Source organism: Macadamia integrifolia, chromosome 2 (assembly GCF_013358625.1).
Source record: "Macadamia integrifolia cultivar HAES 741 chromosome 2, SCU_Mint_v3, whole genome shotgun sequence".
In the NCBI taxonomy this organism is placed as follows: Eukaryota; Viridiplantae; Streptophyta; class Magnoliopsida; order Proteales; family Proteaceae; genus Macadamia; species Macadamia integrifolia.
The window spans coordinates 16,868,250-16,886,380 of NC_056558.1; the positions used below are offsets into that span (position 1 = coordinate 16,868,250).

The 18,131-nt window shown below is 38.7% G+C and overlaps 1 protein-coding gene across 2 annotated transcripts; it reads right to left on the bottom strand.

The window, feature by feature from the left end:
- Nucleotides 1-176: 176 nt before the first annotated feature.
- LOC122066910 (mannosyltransferase APTG1) lies at nucleotides 177-18,131 on the bottom strand. 2 transcript variants are annotated; one of them, XM_042630740.1, is made up of 10 exons: nucleotides 13,543-13,936; nucleotides 11,527-11,767; nucleotides 11,316-11,433; nucleotides 4,010-4,114; nucleotides 3,630-3,913; nucleotides 1,624-1,905; nucleotides 1,255-1,456; nucleotides 880-1,031; nucleotides 573-735; nucleotides 177-490 (listed from the first exon to the last, which is right to left on the bottom strand). In XM_042630740.1, exons 1-10 carry the CDS (start codon nucleotides 13,646-13,648, stop codon nucleotides 410-412), a joined length of 1,734 nt encoding a protein of 577 aa, XP_042486674.1. In that variant the 5' UTR covers nucleotides 13,649-13,936; the 3' UTR covers nucleotides 177-409. The 2 variants fall into 2 exon arrangements, 1 of the variants encoding a protein (XP_042486674.1); XR_006136527.1 differs by lacking the exon at nucleotides 177-490 and adding an exon at nucleotides 17,846-18,131 and having other exon boundaries at nucleotides 614-735; nucleotides 880-1,035; nucleotides 13,543-17,680.

Below are 18,131 nucleotides of genomic sequence, written 5' to 3' on the forward strand. Positions count from 1 at the left end.
TGGAATAAAGCATAGTAAAAAGACAACGGCTGCAAAATTTAGTTTCACTTATTCCTCTGATACTAAGACTACAATTTATGTATTAATGATCCCATTTTGAGCTGAGGGTAGCACTGGATCATAGACCAACAAATAAATCTTCAGTTCCTAAGCTCCCAAAGTCAACAAGTCACAAATAGCAAAACCATACATGCATCTATTTCAAGATACAACAGCTACACAATTAACCATTCCTGTCAGAGTTGCATTACAAGGATAAGAAACTTGCAGACTCATTAAGGGTTAAAGTTCAAAACTGACATATCAGAAGGGGGGGAAGGGAGGAACAGTAAAATTTGTGATCCCTCAGTTGAAATTTAACAAGTCAGATCACCGGAACTTAGCTCGTAATAACACCATAGCACTTTCATCATCCAGCCAAAGCATATACAATAACTGATGATTGAAGATCCCGGTCCACCTTGAAGTGTGCATGAAAAAACCTCCTTAACTGCCAAGCACAGGAAGACTAGTTAAGAAACAGCGCAAAAGTTACCACTACTGAAAGTGATGAAAACCAACTCAGCATGTACCTCTCTAAAAGAATGTGAAATTAGAAATTCTCTCAATTTTCTTTCTTGTGGATCAAATAATACTATGTGACTAGGTAAAGACCAATTCTTTGCCATATCAGCCACAAAATGAGCTGGATCCATCATGAAGCGGTCTGACTCATCTAAAACTCCTTTCTCTGCACTGTGATAATAAATTCCAAAAGCTACATCAGAGATAAATGTGTATCAATAGAACAAGAATGAATAGCACCGTAAGTGCCATTAAGGGAGAGGGAGAGACAGAACCAAAGAAATGATAAACTAGCATAAAATACCATGTCCTCACCCTGGAGAGCAATCCAAGAAACGCATGGAAATGTTGTAATGTAGGGTCGAGTAGTAAGGTGTGGCATGACAGGGCATTAAGAAAAGGATACTCTTCACTTTCTCATCAAGAGCTTCTTTGGATAAAAAGTTCATAACATCTTCGCTTCCTCTCTGGCTGGCATATTTGAGAGTAAGAATCAACTAAAATAAATGTACAACAAAGTCAAGTAGCCCTCATAATCATGCAATTTATATTGGTTCATGTCATGGAGTTGTACCTCATCTTCTTTTCAGAGCAAAAAGAAGATGAAAGAACTATGTATAGCATTAAAATAGGTTAGGGCACTATGAGAACAATAAGTCAAGTCTATGCCTGCCAAGACAAGTTACCCACCTGATGGACTAAACTCATATATAATGCCATCGGGATATTAGTTGCAAGAAGAAAAAATACAGCCATCTGCATTCTCGAAGGACATCTAACGTGGAAATTCAGTGGTCTTTTCTTTTTACCCTCTGAAGAATGAGGAGTTTCCATTGCAGCTAATGAATATCCAGAAAACATCAAAGCCAACGGAAGCACAGGAAGGACAAACCTGTAATTCATATAATTAGGAGAAAAATTAAGCTAAGAGACCTGTATCTTTGATTAAAGGATATATTTGCATAGAACTTCAGGAGAAAGAGTACATTCTTTTCCAAAAGGGTGGAGGGGGGTGGTAAAGAATATATTTGCAACATAGATGAGCTCATACAAATGTACCTGAATTCTTTGTGACCAAGCACACTGTAAAGTCCCAAAACCCATGCAATCAGACCAGAAAGCTTCCATTCTTTAGATTGAAAGATGCCAGCTACAGTAAATGGCACAAAAGTGAAGAGCATGACAGGAAAGCCCTGGGTGAAGTACCAGTGCCACTTGTGCGTCCCATAATAGTCGCCACCCGAAGAGAGAAAGTTGAACTTCAGAAAATTAAGAGGAACCAAGACCCACGAGCCATACATCAACCGATCCAATAAACACGTGAGGATTAGCACCAAGAACCTGATCCCAAATTTTGATGGTGTAAGAGAGACAACTGACAATGTGACATCCTTCCGCAAGGGTCATATATTGAACGAAATGATACTAACTAATGCATCACCAGTTAACACGTATACATAAAATGATACTAACTAATGCATCAGCAGTTAGACGTATACTGACAGTCCACAATCATATCCTTTCATATGTACTTCAGTACCAAAACAGTTGAAACAGTGTTCTTAATATGTGTGCCTCCTTACCTTGTCCTGCACTAATGAAAAAAGGCAGGCACCTATGTTTGCCTATGTTGTATTTTGCAACTTGGCACTCTTTGTAGTTGGGCTTCTCTAATAAACTCTTTTGTGTTCAACCATGCAGGGATTACTCCAGCTGAACAAACAACACCTGATCTAATGTTTTGCGAATTGGTTGGGCTATATAGCTTTCTCCTTGTTATCTAATCTTGCACATCAACCATATGTTAGTCTCCCCACATTTGTAATATACTGGTCACTAATTCCTCGAAATTTTGAATAGATTGCTTTAGTTAATTTACAATGTTTCATCATTTCAAAATGAAGTTTCAGGTCTGGCACTGCTGGACCTGTACACCAGTCTGGGGCAACAATAATATGTCACATCTCACACATTCATAGGAGCAGGACCTATGCATGAGAGCGGCCTTACATTAGAAAAATATAATTATAAAAATTATGATCAGATGGATTTTAACTGTCTACGTGTTACTCGTTAGGTTTTTGAAATGATATTCAGAAGATTCTTGACCATCCAAATGAAAAATAAAAGCATATGTCAGAACGTTATCATTCTGAATTTTGTTCCATCTGCTCTGTTAGATGGGACTCACCTAACTCAAGTTCTTGATCTTCTGCCAATGAACACATGACAAACTATAAAAGCACCAGCCTTGTAGAAGGGTCAGAGTACATAGATCTGAGATTTTGCTTTTAGCCTATGTTTGGTTGGCCAGAGAGCTAAAGAGATTCAATGGGGGACAAAAAATTCTATGGTGAGCCCCATTTAATGTTGACACTTTTCTATAATTCATTCGAGAAGAGAGTGAGAGAAAACAAGTTAGAAAATCTTTAGCTGCCATTTTAACTCTCCTTCCATCCTTTGTATTCTTGGTAAAACCTTGCCAAAATGGAAAAATACTTTGTCAGAAAATTCTCTTTATGCATCTGATAGTTGTTCAGTACTCAAGTATACTCGCTATGCTGGTTTTACCCAAGTTCTAAATTCATGAAATAATTGTCATTCGCACTAAAGAGTGACCTCAAGAACATAATAGGTATCAAATTCAAATGTTTTGGTAGAATAAATAGATGACGATGTAAATGAAGTATGATACAAGTCATAACATAATAGAAATTAGGTTTTGCTTCTAAACTTCACATGCTGTATGAATTTTTACAGCAAGAACCCTAAGTACCAAATTGACAGTCAATTATGCCTAAGGATTCAGTCCATGCCTATAATCACAATTTTATAGTTTTCAAGTCATTGCTGGAACGATGATACTTATAGCAATTCCTGGGTTTTTTTTTTATTATTTATCATTTTATTATTTTATTATTTTTATTTTCTATCAGATAGGAGTCTATATCTACACCAGAAGAACAAGTATTGACAATCATCAATTTGCACAAGGAAGAAAATAACTTTCTGAGACAAATTTGTGAAGATCATCCATTTCTAACTCAAGAAGTGTTGTTACCTACCCTATAGGGGCTACCTCAAGGAATATGAATTTCAGTCTATTGCGTGTTCCAACCAGCTCCAAAAGGCCAACATATAACCATATGATAGCACTTGTTGGTCGAAGAGCACAGGCTAGTGCTGCTATGGCCAAACCATACTTTCTTGAAGCAACAGAAACTTGGTCAGAACCCTTGAAACAGGGCCAATAGTATAGGCTGACGATCATAAGGACTGTCTCCAAGCTATTCGATAAGGTTCGAGTGAAACAGAAAAACATAAACCAGTTTGTGAACTGAGAAAAGAGCTATCTCGGAATTAAGTACACCATCTTTATCAATATACCCAAAAAAAATTTAGTAACACCCCAAGTAAGTTAACCAAGTACATAATCAAAGGATACAGTCCACCGTGCAACACGATCACCAAAAATAATACGGGAAAGCTTGTACAAGTAGAAATCACCAACTGAGGAAAATAATGACTGTAGCATACGTGGAGCCTTCATCTAAAAAACACAGAAATGAACACAATACAAGGAGTGATTGATTATTCAGAAAAGAGTGGGAAAACAATATTATTCAGAGAAGCGTGCATAAACATTTTATGTTTGAAGCACTCAGTGATTGGAATAATAAGGACTGAAAGAAACATAAAAGCTCACCAAAACGGGGAAAATTTTCTTTATTTTTGTTGTAACATCGCTCAGTGACTTGGTTCTCATTAGTACCTCTTAATCAAATTCAAGGGCAACATATAGAAAAATCAAGGTGCTACTAAATATGCCCAAACATAACAAACATGGGAACCTTGACAGACATGAAAAAGGAAATCCAATTTTGTACCTTTGACATAGAATAAATTAATAAGAACTATTCCAGTTTAACATAGAAATATAGAATTGCCCTTCCAGTTTCCAAACAGAAGCCAACTGCTCAACCACAAGATCCTTTCTTTTTTTTTTTCTTTTTTTTTTTTTTTAATGAATAAACAATTCATTACCAAGCAAAAGAAATAATATACAAAAAAAGGGAGAAAAGGGGGGTGGGGAGAAGCCATGCCTAGAGAGCACAAACCCTAGAAAAGGGGGTAGCAACAAGCAAAGACAACAATAAGCCTATTCCTTGGGAGCTTCTAACAATACCACTCCGGAATTTTGGATTTTTCCAGTGACGTCAAAGTAGATTGTTGGTGTACAGTGTCTAGTATTCCGTCACAGTTTAATCCAAGGAGTATAGATACAGCGCCTCGACAAGCAGGACGGCGGTCCCGCTAGCCGGTTAGCAGGCCATGGGGGTTGCAAGGGGGGAAAGAGGCCCCCTGCATAGTGGGGGTGTAGGGGCCACTCAAATTTTTTATTTGAGAGCAGTTGTGTACTTTCCGGATAAAGCTTTTTCGCTATATATTTGTAGTGAGGGTTTCTTTCTTTGTAATGCAAGCAATACTGAGAGGTGTGAGGGACGAGTGTTGTAACCCTATTCTCCATTGATAGTGAAACAGGATCTCATCTCACCGAAGATGTAGGCAATCTTGCCGAACCTCGTAAATTTATGTGCATTGCTTGTTTTTGTTTTTCCGTTATCTTCTACATCGTTTTAGGGTTGCGTTTTTACAAATTGGTATCAGAGCTCTAGGTTTCCGTTTTCTAGGGTTTACTATCACGATGGCAGGGAAGGGAACGAATGTCAAGTATGATATCGAGCGGTTCAATGGGAAGAACAATTTCACCCTCTGACGTCAAATGATGAATGATCTTCTGATACAACAGGGTTTGACGAAAATGTTGTTAGGGAAATTGAAGAAACTTGCAAAAATTATTGACGAAGATTGGGAAGAGATTGAGGAAAAGGTGGTAAGTGCTATTCGATTGAATCATTCTGATGATACCTTATAATATATTGTGGGTATCGAATCTTCACCGCAGTTATAGGAGAAACTTGAAAGCATTTACATGACAAAGTCCTTAACGAACAAATTGTTCGTGAAGAAGCAATTGTATTCTCTACAGATGGAGGAAGGTATGGATCTATTAGAGCATCATAACATGTTCAATCAGATTGTAAGTAAACTTACAAACCTGGAGGTTAAGATCGAGGATGAAGACAATGCGTTATTGTTGCTGTTGTCGCTCCCAGAATCATATGATCATCTAGTAACGACTCTGATGCAGATTTGAAGGTCTACTCAAGGAGGAATGGGAGGGTCGACCCTAGTGGCTGATTGGGTCGACCAAGGCTGCTTTAGATAGCCCACGATTTGGGCTAGTGATGGGGAATATTAGCTTCTATATTAGTTTCTAATATTAGTCATAGTTAGTTTCTAATTCATGTTTTATGTAGTTTCTAATTTCAGTTCATATCTAGTTTCCTTTTTATAAATTCAGTTTTAGTAACTATATGTAATCAGTTTTAGTAACTTAGAATTAGTAATTTCTGAGTTACTAATTTTTGTAAACCCCCCATCATGATTATAAATAAAGAGAAGGGCAGAATAGAGGCCCACGATTTTGATTTTTAGAAAAAAGACTCTCTTGAGCTGCCGTTGGTTATCCATGGTTGTCCTTATGTTTGATCATGGATTAGGAATTGGTGCGTGATCCGATCGACACTCTGCAGCGAGAAGTCCGGATGGGTTTCATTATTATCTGGCTTTTCTTATTGGACTCTCTTCTCCAGCAGTTCAGGTAAGTGGTCTAACTTCTCTGCAAAATTCTGGGTTGGTTTTCTCTATTTTTTCTCCCTATCGGCCTCACTGTTGTTGGATGTCTGACCACTTGATCACTCCCATATTCTGATCGAAGGTTGACCATATCCAGAGGGAGGATCGATCCAATTTTGGGGTCAATCAGACCATTGGACCTTGCTGAAGTGACCACTCACTCAGTTCTGGCCGATTGTTAAATCTGCCCAGATTTGAGTTCTGATTTCTGTTCTGTGTTGCTGTGGATTTCTGGATTGTTATCATATGTTGATCTGAACCTAACGGAAGTCTTATTTTATTAGTAAATTCCTGGTTTAGTCCTAAGACTGCTGCTGATTTATTTCGATTCTGTGCTCCTGATATCGATAGTAATTCTAGACTCTGTTTGAAGTTTGATTTTCTGCTACATATTTGAGACTGATTTTGGTTGTTCTCTAGTATAAAAGTTCCTGCAGTTTTTGGGTCTAGTTGGGTGTCCAATCTAGTCCCACATTAGACTCTGTTCTACGGGAAGGAGACCCTTGAAATGGATGAAATCGCAGCTGCCCTCATGTCCAATGATACAAGGAAGAAGGTCAGTAGTACGAAATCTCAAGGAGAAAGTCTTTTCGGAGGTGACAAGGAGCAGGAAAGAGGGAGATCAAATCAGAAGGGATCTGGGAAAAGTCGATTGAAATCAAAAAGGGCAAAGACAAAGGTCTCTTGTTACTATTGCAAGAAGGAAGGTCGTTTGAAGAAAGTGCTTGAAGAGGAAGGCGGACTTGAAGAAGAAAGGTGTAGATAAGGCATCTGAGGAAGCTAGCGTGGCTGATAGATCAAATGGAGATGATGGAGATGTACTCTCTATATCATCAACTAAGAATCAACCTTCTGATTCTTGGATTTCAGATTCTGGATGTTCATATCACATGTGTCTACATAAGGATTGGTTTGATACATATCAACCATATAATGGTGGGTCTGTCCTAATGGGGAATGATGTTGTATGCAAGACCATTGGGATAGGCACTATCAAAATCAAAATGTTTGATGGGATAGTAAGGACTTTAGCAGATGTGAGACATGTACCAGAATTAAGGAAAAACTTAGTGTCTTTGGGGGCACTTGACTCAAATGACTACAAGTACATAGCAGAAGGTGGAGTTCTCAAAGTTATTAAGGGTATTATGGTTGTCATGAAGAGACAGCTAACAGGAAACATATACAGACTCATAGGGAGCACTGTTACAGTTGGAGCATCTGTGACTACAGATGCAGGATCTGATACAGATGATACCTATTTGTGGCATATACGATTAGGGCATATGGGAGAAAGAGGATTGATGGAACTTCATAAAAGGAAATTGTTAAAGGGAGTGAAAACTTGTAAACTGAACTTCTGCAAGTACTGTGTGTTCGGGAAACAGTGCAGTGTTGGTTTCAAAACTGCAATACATAAGAATAAAGGGGTGCTTGATTATGTACACAGCGATGTATGAGGTCCTTCAATAACAAAATCTAAAGGTGGGGCAAAATACTTCGTGACCTTTGTTGTCTGGATCTACTTCATGAAGCATAAAAGTGAGGTGTTCACTAAATTTAAGAAATGGAAGGCTGAGGTGGAAAGGAAGACAGGAAAGAAAATTAAGCACTTGAGAACAGAAAATGGAGGGGTGTACACGTACAAGCCGTTTCTAGAATTATGCAAAGCAGAAGGAATTACACGTCACTTCACGATTCCAAAGACATCATAGCAAAATGGTATAGCTGAAAGGATGAACAGAACGCTTCTAGAAAGAGCTCAGAGTATGAGGCTGGATGCAGGGTTGAGCAAGAGATTTTGGGCAGAAGCAATGAATATGGCATGTTTCCTCATCAACAAGTCTCCATCAAAGACGATTGATTGTAATTTGTAAAATTCCCGAGGAGGTATGGACAAAAAAACCAGTAGATTATTCTATTTTAAAAAATATTTAGTTGTCCAGCCTATGCACATGTTGAGAGTGAGCAGCGTTCCAAGTTAGACTCCAAGTCTAAGCAGTGTATCTTTTTTGGTTTTAAGAAATGTGTAAAGGGATTAAAGTTGTGGGTCCAAGTTCACAGAAAGTTGTTAGTAGGGACGTTGTGTTTGATGAGTCTCATATAGTGAAATCAAATTGCAATTCACAAGCAGTTGATAAAAATAAAGAAGATTCTACTGTGCAAGTGGAATTAGGTAAGTCAAAAACAACAAGAGAAAATAAGTCATCCAGTGACTTACCATGACAACAGGAAGCAATAGAAGTTCCCTATACTGTGGCAAAGGGTAAAGGGAAGCGTAATCACAAAGCACCTATGAGATACGGATTTGAGGACATGGTTGTCTATGCCCTCACTGAAGGTACAGGTGATCCATTTTCCAACCATGATGCTTTGAGTGTTACGCAGCATGATAAATGGATGGCAGCTATGATAGAGGAAATAGAGTCTCTACAGAAGAACAAAACTTGGGAGATTGTGGAAAAGCCCAAGGGAAGAAAAATCATTGGGTGTAAATGAGTCTTTCGTAAAAAAGAGGCAACATCTAAGAAGAAGCGTGAAAGGTATAACCCAGACTTGTAGCCAAGGGCTATGCACAGAAAGAGGGGATAGACTACAATGAAATATTCTCTCTAGTGAGTGTTGAATTTGAGATGAAGGATCTCGATGCTGCCAAGAAGATCCTTGGCATGGAAACCCTTAAAGATAGAAATGCAGGCAAACTTTGGGTAACTTAGAAGAGGTATATTGAAAAGGTGCTAGAGCATTTCAACATGGAAAAGACTAAGCCGGTTAGCACTCCGTTAGCTAGCCACTTCAAGTTATCTGAAAGGGAATGTCTTACAACACATGAGGAGGTGGAGCATATGTCTTAGGTCCCCTATGCTAGCGCAGTTGGGAGTCTCATGAATGCTATGGTTTGTAGCAAGCTGGATTTGTCTCATGCAGTCAGTGTTGTTAGTAGATACATGAGTAATCAAGGGAAGGAGCATTGGAATGCAATTAAGTGGATCTTCAGATATTTGAGCAAGACTAAAGATAAAAGTGTTATGTTCAGTGCCAAAGGAAGTTCCACAGAATTGGCAGGTTATGTTGATTCTCACTATGGTGGTGATTTAGACAAAATGAGTTCTACTACAGGGTATGTATTTACATTGGCTGGTGGACCTATATCATGGAGGGCAATACTTCAATCTATAATTGCATTGTCCACTATAGAGGCAGAGTACATAGCAGCAGTTGAGGCTGCCAAGGAAGGAGTCTGGTTAGCTGGACTGGTTCGTGAGCTAGGGTTGGAGCAAGGAGGTACAGTGTTACATTGTGATATTCAGAGTGCCATACATCTTGCAAAGAATCAAGTGTTTCATGCAAGGATAACGCATATTGATGTGAGACTTCACAAGATCAGGGAGCTTTCGTTAGAAGGCAGTATTCACTTGAGAAAAATTCATACAGATCGCAATACTGCAGATATGTTTACCAAGCCAGTTACTATAGAGAAGTTCGAGTCCTATTCGGACTTGATTAATATTATTCATTGTCGATGATGAGGGACGCACCAAACAGGTGCAAGTTTATACCTCTGATGAGGTACGGGGATGAAGACGTCTACAGGTTATCTTTACAAGAGGCTCGACAGAATTCAAGCCAAGGTGGAGATTATTGGTGTACGATGTCTTGTATTCCGTCATAGTTTAATCCAAAGAGTACTGGTGCAACGCCTCAACAGGCAGGACGGCGGTCTCGCTAGCCGGTTAGCGGGCCGTGGGTGTTACAAGGGGGCAGGAGGCTCCCCTGCATAGCGGGGGTGTAGGGGCCGCTCGAATTTTTTATTTGAGGGCAGATGTGTACTTTCCAGATTAGGCTTTTCGCTATATATTTGTAGTGAGGGTTTCTTTCTCTGTAATGCAAGCAATATTGAGAGGTGTGAGGGACGAGCGTTGTAACCCTATTCTCCATTGATAGTGAAGCAAGATCTCATTCACCGGGGATGTAGGCAATCTTGCCGAACCTCATAAATTTGTGTGCATTGCTTGTTTTTGTTTTTCCATTATCTTCTGCATCGTTTTAGGGTTGCATTTCTACATAGATGGCCTTCAAAATCTTATCAAATGATCTAGAGTTGGTAGTCCATCTATGCATGTTTCGCTCCATCCAAAGATGATTTATGGTGGCACAGAAGGCGAGCTTTCCAATGGCGTCCTAGATAGTAGAGCCTGTAAAGGTCATGTCAACCCAAATCCATTCACGACTCAAGGGAAGGATTCTTCTTCTAGCTGGCCAGCAGAGACTGAGGACCTTCTTCCAAACGGTGGAGAAGGGAAAGGAGAAAAAAATATAGTCGGTATCTTCAGTGGCATTCCAGCATAGACAACAAGAGGAGGGACCCTAAATATGCTGGTAGAGGAGGAAAGACTGAATAGGGAAGCAGTTGGAGATAGCCCGCCACGCCGTGAGGCTATGATGGGAAATGTAGCTTTAAACCAGATGATGTTTCTCGAAGGAACAAGAGAACCTTTGGACAGAATATAATCCCAAGCAGAGGAGGAGCTAAACAAGCCAGAAGGAGAGTTATTACCAGACCTTTGAACCGAATATTAGATCCCCTAATCTTGTTTGCTCTAGAAAACAAGTATTTAATGATGAATTAGGTTTGCTTCTTGCTCCAGCAGCCCAAAACCAAGAACATATGGTAGATGCAGCTACATTCTATACTTGACCCCCAAGCCAAACTTTTTCCATATCAACTGTTAAAACAGCATATACTCTATAAAATGGTTTACAACGTAAATCTGTTCACCCAACAGGTAAGCGTCTCAAATGGCAACATATAAAATTCAGCTCTCAATATTTATTTATTTATTTATTTTTGGGTAGGGGGGAGGGTAAAAGTGAGTTAAAACAACAAATAGCATAGAATTTTTCACGTTTTTCTTGCACAGAATATCAACATAAAATACCTAAAGCACCCAAGTTTCAACAAGATTCAAATAGAAAGAATAAATCCTTACCATGAACCAGGGGGTATCAAGATGAAAGAAGGCAAGAACTTTATAAAGAAGCACAAAAACCATTGGATGCAGATAACTACGAATACCCTCCTTCCATTCCCATGTTAAATGGCCATATCTGTGAACCAATTGAACAACCCAAATAAAATTAATGAATTAGTTATTACAAAAATACATAACATCCAAATGTCTTTATTTGCATCCAGGTTACCCAAAGACTAAGCGATGAGAAACTTCAAGAGCTTGCCAGTGCTCATCTGGGTTGAAATATGTCTGCACCAGCAAAGAATTCACCACACGGAAAGCCAAGCAAATTGCTAAAACTCTCTTTGATGAAGAAAACAAATCAAAGGTTGAGGTATGATGGGTTTCTCCTTTTGGATGACAAGAGTTTTCAGTTTGTTCTTCAGTCAGTAAAATAGCAGTATTGGGTCTCCGCCTCATCATCATCTCTGAAAGCAAACATTAAACAGAACACTGTTAAATGCAAATTCTGAACTTCCCTGAAGAAGCTGCCTGAATTCTAAGATGCACTAACGAGACATAGATTTGTCCAGTTTAGGGGGGACCAATAGATTAAAACCGGACTGACCATCAACCGCCAAGGAAACTGGCCCCAGTAATGACTCGGAGCTTGGAATCTGAGAGAGTTAACTTGGTTCTGCAAATTGACTGGAGCTTCAACCACAGAAAACAAAAGGAACACAAGAGAGAAGCTCCAAACCTGATTAATCATCATTCACATTTTTATTTTGAGAATCAAAACTTTAAGAGGCAACATTCATGCAGTCAGTTCTGGTTGGGCACCCATTGGGCTATAACCAAGCACTGTGAATGGGTCCCTTTATTTATTTAGAGGCACTGGATTACACCAATCTGAATTTGTTAGGCATGCCCTACTTGGGTTGATTGGTTGATAGAGCAAGTGAAAAACTTATTGCATCTCAGTTCATACTACCAAGTTACAAAGCAGTGCAAGTATTTATCAAGTTGGGCCAGCTCAGGAAGGATGCTGGGTTCACGATTAGCAGCAAACCGAAATCCCAACCCATACCCAGTCACAGCTTAATGCAAGGGCTAACTTAAGCTATGAAAATCTGGGCAAAGTGGTAATAACCGCCTCAAAGTACTCCCATCATCAAATATCAATTTTCCATCAGAAACACATTTTCTGCATACCAACGTGAATTCAATTTGGATTTTGCAAAACCTTCAACAAGGAAGGATTTTATCAATCCAACCGATAGTGATACATACTGGTTGATACCAGATCAATGGTACAAAATTTTGAGGGAGAAAATCATCCGATCTGGCCTGATTCAGCCAATCCATATCATCAAGATAATCATTGACCGATACTGATACCATGAACTAAATCTGTGCATGGACTGGAAAGGAGCAGTTGAGTCAGTAGACAAATTCTCTTCTCATTGTCAATATATATATATATATATATTGATGCAAAAAGCACCAAGAATGCAGCAGTTACAAGTGATTTCCAAACTTTGAAGAAGCAAGGGACAAAGAACTCTACAAATAACAATGACAGCAACAACTGTAACAACAGCAGCTGAACAATAGTAGAAACATTTTGAACTTGAAGGCTGCCATTACATTCTATTAACAAGAGTGCAAGAGTGTGAAGAAGATTAACAAGAAAATTATCAGACTAGTAGGATACTTTTGGTTGCCCAACTATATGTAGTTTCTGAGCTGTAGTAATTTTCACTACCCTTCAATTCAATTTCCCTTGCAACCTAACAAAGCCCCAAAGAATGAAGAAGGGGGAAAATAAACATGAAACCACCTGAAGGATCAAAGTGGCATCAAACCCCTTGAATCAGGGTTAAAAGAACGAAATCGGGGTCTGAATTGAATTACAGTGATAGAGCTGAATTCAAATCGGAGATCAGTAATAAAAAAAAAAGATTTGGATTCTGAAGCACAGAGGGATCAGCAGATTCTGATGACAAACCTATCAGGCCAAACAAAAGAATACAGCGATCTAAACCCAAAACAGAACTTTAAAAATAAGTTATCAGAACTGACTTGTTAACCAATGAGCTAGCTGAAATGGAAGAAATTCAATTGTTAGGAATCAACCTGCAAATGATAATGAAGGTTAGTGATATTGACATAGAATGCAATTAAATGACCAATACAAATTTGTGGTTAAAGTTCCAAATAGCACAGGGGTTTCAGCAAATCCATAATTGAAAATTATTACCTGAGATCGTAGGAAATGGAGAAAATGGAGAATAACGCAATCTGTTTAGGAAAAACAGCCATAAAAGAATTTGTGGTAAACGCCCCAAATCGGATTTTTCCTCCATTGGTGATTTAGGTCCCTATAGGGAATTCTTCTCTACTTCCAATGAAAGACTATGTTACTAAGAGAAAGTAAGGCTAAGGAATTATGAAAATTCAAAGTAAGAAAACTGTGAAAGGATTGGACTAAAGAATTGGACTAATATTTAATGACAAAAGTAAAAATAGTATCAGAAAACATGAATCCTTTGTGTTAAACTTTTGATTCACAGCTCAAAAAAATAATAATAATAAACAACTTGTTAACTCTAGTATTTTATGTCTCATTCTTAACCAAAAGGTTCCCCCTCAACCCCCACCACCATCACCACCCCCCAGAAAAATCTCAGGTTGAAACCTGATAACATATATCCAATCTCAGACAAGTACTTGAATGAGGCCTATTCAGAGTGGCAACCACAGACATAAAACCATGAAGTTACAGCTCATGGCCTGCCTGACATTGTAATGCTGACTCCTCATCAGCACCTCCTTAGCAGGAATACAAACGGAGGTACGAGCGCTGAACTGCCAAATTGAGATTAAACATCAAAATTTCCAATTGATTAGTTTAGAACTCTTGTTTGGAGCTCATTTTTCGCTACTTTGTTTTGCACATATCCTTGCAGCCAACCCCATTAAGTTGGGATAAGGCTGAGCCTGTTGTTGTTTGTTGTTGTTGTAGGTTAGAACTCATGTTTGAATAGGTAAGAGACCATAGTTGTCACAGCTTCTAAGTGACCCAAGGCGTTGGAAGGGGCCTAGACTCAAGGCGACACCACCAGGGCAACCAAGGCGCCTGGACACCTAGGTGACACCTTGACAACTATAAAGAGACTATCTCATGCCAGCCTTTCCACAGGGAAAATAAACTGCAATAACTAAAATATGTATGACATCTTTTGGCACAAAAAAAAAAGGGCCAGAGGAATCCAATCCTTGTATCTTGTACACACATTTTCCACTCTACTTAACCCCTCATCCAAATTCCAAATTTCAAGGAAAGGACTACTGAAGCTAACATCTCTCAGACATTTTCCTGAGCATAAAATGAGAAAGTAGAAGGGCCGGTTCGAAAATACCTTTACCTTCACTCCAAAATAAAAAACCATCGACTGAAAAGCTTTCAAGTCATTATGATGTTCTTAGCTTAATTATGAAGCATGATTTTGAACGTCAAATGCTTGACCAAAAAAAAAATAAGACCCAATGCTGACAGCACTAGCAAGCTAACCACTACAAGAAGGGTTGTTGGAGTTTTAAGTTTCAAACCATCAAGTGAAAAGTTATCTACTATTCTTTTGTTCTTTGAGTTCTTTTTCACAAGTGAAGAAAGTGAGCTTAAGTTTAGTCCCACATTGGAAACTTGTAAAAGTTTCTTTGGGTATATATATAGGAAGTAGTCTTTGGGGACATAGGGTTCCTTAGAGAGAAGTTTCTCTACTTTCTCATATGTGGGGGTTTTCAGGGTGCTTCTTTAATCACACGGGCCGAGCCGAGCCGAGCCGAGCCGAGCCGAGCCGCAACTGAGGTCGGGGTTCGAGTGTAGGTCCTCTTTTGTCTTACTTTTTAATCAAAAGTTTAGGCTTTATACGTATATACACATATTGTAAAGAGTAAATACAAATACATCCTATATGTGAAAGGACATACCTGTATATACAAGTACGTTTCAGCCTATAAATACCCAGTGCCTACAGGCAAGAAAGGTACAACAAATCCAGAGAGTAATTTCGTGGGTTACAAAGTTTGTCTGTATATTATTAAACCAAATTGTTTTTGTACTAACTTCCAAACTACTTCTTTTTCTCTCCTCTCTTTTTGAGTTCTTAATATAGCTTGTGGATTCCCTTCGTAATCGCACTTGGGAGTGCAATCTTTGTGATTAGGAGGTGATTTTATCTTGGAGGTAAAAGAACTTTGTACAAATTAGGGGCTCTTTAACACCTTAAGGAGAGTACATACGACTTCACCCTATTGTACCTGTATACGAAATCTTCTACTTCATCTAGTGTACCTGATCTCTACAACATACAAGGACTACAACTCAAGTTATGTACATCATTTACAGTCTTATTACATTACAAATAAGTCTAACATTGCTCTTTTAATTTTTTATTTACAACAATCTTAAGGTGTTAGTATTTTATGTGTTGGATATGGCTGGTAAAGAAATACCCATTAACGTCATTGATAAGGATGGATCGAATGACGGTCCTGCTGCCAATGAGATACTACCAAATACTGGTTTTACTGCATCTCAAATCAATCCTAGGGTAACTAATGTTAAAATTCCATTCAACCTAGAATGGAGAAACTGAGAATCAATTCTGAACTTGATCATATAACTCAGTTTGATGGAGAGAAATTTAAGCGGTGGAAGCAATGATGTTCTTTGCTCTCACTCAATTGGGAGTTGCTTTTTTACATTGTTTGAACCAAACCAGATCCAAGTGAGGATCTAGTTTTGGATGCAAAGAGGATTGCTTGGGTACATGCAAACTTTCAATGTAAGAATCGTATTCTTAATGCACTCTCTAATAATCTTTATAGTGTGTATAATTCCTTAGAGTCTTAGACTATGCATTTATGATATAGAATGCTTTCTGTAACAAGTACACACTTGATGATGAGGAACAAAGAAAGTATGTGGTGGCTAATTTACTTAATTTTCAAATGCAAGATGGTGAAAATATTTCTTCCCAAATAGATAAATTCCATTGGAAACTTGTCTAGGGAAAATATTATATTTCCTGATGCATTTGTGACTGGAGCACTACTTGAAAAACTTCCAACCTCTTTGATTACATTTAAATTGAATATGAAACACAAGAGGAAGGAATGGACGTTTGAGCAAGTTGTTATCAAAATTAAAATTGAGGAAAGGAATAGGGTCAGATATGAGAAAAACCTCTTGGATATACAAGACTCAAGGCTAATCTTGTTTAGACTAAGAAACGAGGTTCATTCAAGATGACACATCAAGTGAGATTGTTGTAAAAGAATAATTAAAAGAGCAATGTTAAATTTATTTGTAATGTAATAAGAGTGTAAAGGAAGAGACCTTGAGCTGTAGTCCTTGTATGTTGTAGAGATCAAGTACAGTAGTTGAAGTAGAAGATTTCGTACACATGTACAATAGGGTGAAGTTGTATGTATATACTCTCCTTAAGGTGTTAAAGAGCCCCTAATTTGCGCATACAGGGTTGACCCACTTTTTTACCTTCAATATAAAATCACCCCCTAATCACAAAGGTTTTGCACTCCCAAGTGTGATTACAAAGGGAGTCTATAAGCTATACTGAGAACTCAAAAAGAGAGGAAAGAAGAAGTGGACTAGAAGATAGTACAGAAACGATTTAGTATAACAGTATACAGACAAACTTTGTACACTAAGAAATTACTCTCTGGATTTGTTGTACCTTTCTAACCTGTAGGCACGGGGTATTTATAGGCTTAAACGTACCTGTACAGATGCACCCTATGTCTATAGATACCTGTACATACAGGTATGTCCTTTCACATATAGGATTACTCTCTACAGTATGTGTATATACGTATAGGTGTGTACTAATACAAGGTATGTAAGGTACCTACGTATTCAATCTACTGAAATTTTGAACTTTGGAGTCATACTTTTAACTAAAAAGTAAGGCAAAGGAGGATCCACACCCTTACCCAAACCCCGACCTCAACCAAGGTCCGGTCCGACTAAGCTTGGCTCAGGGCACCTGAATATGTGATTGAAAAAGCATCTGACAATCCCCACACATGAGAGAGTAGAGAGACTTCTCTAACCCTATGTCTCTTAAATACTAATTACTATGTATGTAAACCCAAAGAAACTTCTACAAGTTTCCAATGTAGGACTAAACTTAAGGTCAGTTGCTTCACTTGTGAAAAATAACTCAAAATAACAAAAGAATACTAGATGACTTTTTACTTGATGTTTTGAAACTTGAAACTCCAACAAAGGCCTCAAACACCTCTCCTTCACGTCCCGTATACCGAAAACCAGCATTTCCGGTAACTTAATAATGGCAGCCAGCTCCCGAACCCTGATGGTAGTAGATATACTTCTTATGTAAACCCCAAATATTTGATCAACAGATGAAAATTGGGGGGGGGGGGGGAAATAGAAGAAGAAAAAGAACCCAAATCCAAGATCGACATTGCATAAGAATACAAAAGTAAAGAGTGAGTGCGAGTGAGAGAGCCCTTACCTCTGCTAAATGTCCAGAGACTTGAAACCGATGTAACTCCCACAACTCCGTGACGCCCAGAGATTGAGACCGACGAAGCTTATCTCAGCAGAACACATTCAAAAACCAGCGACTATGAGATCGGAGAGGGAAAGGGAAAGAAATAGAGAGACAGTGACAGAGCCCTAACCTCTACTCAAGAAGAAGAGGTTGAGTAGTGAGAGCCGAGAGGTCAAGACGGAAGAGAGAAGGGAGCCAATACCCAAGGGAATGAGTTCATACCTGCCATGCGCTACTCGCGGTGAAG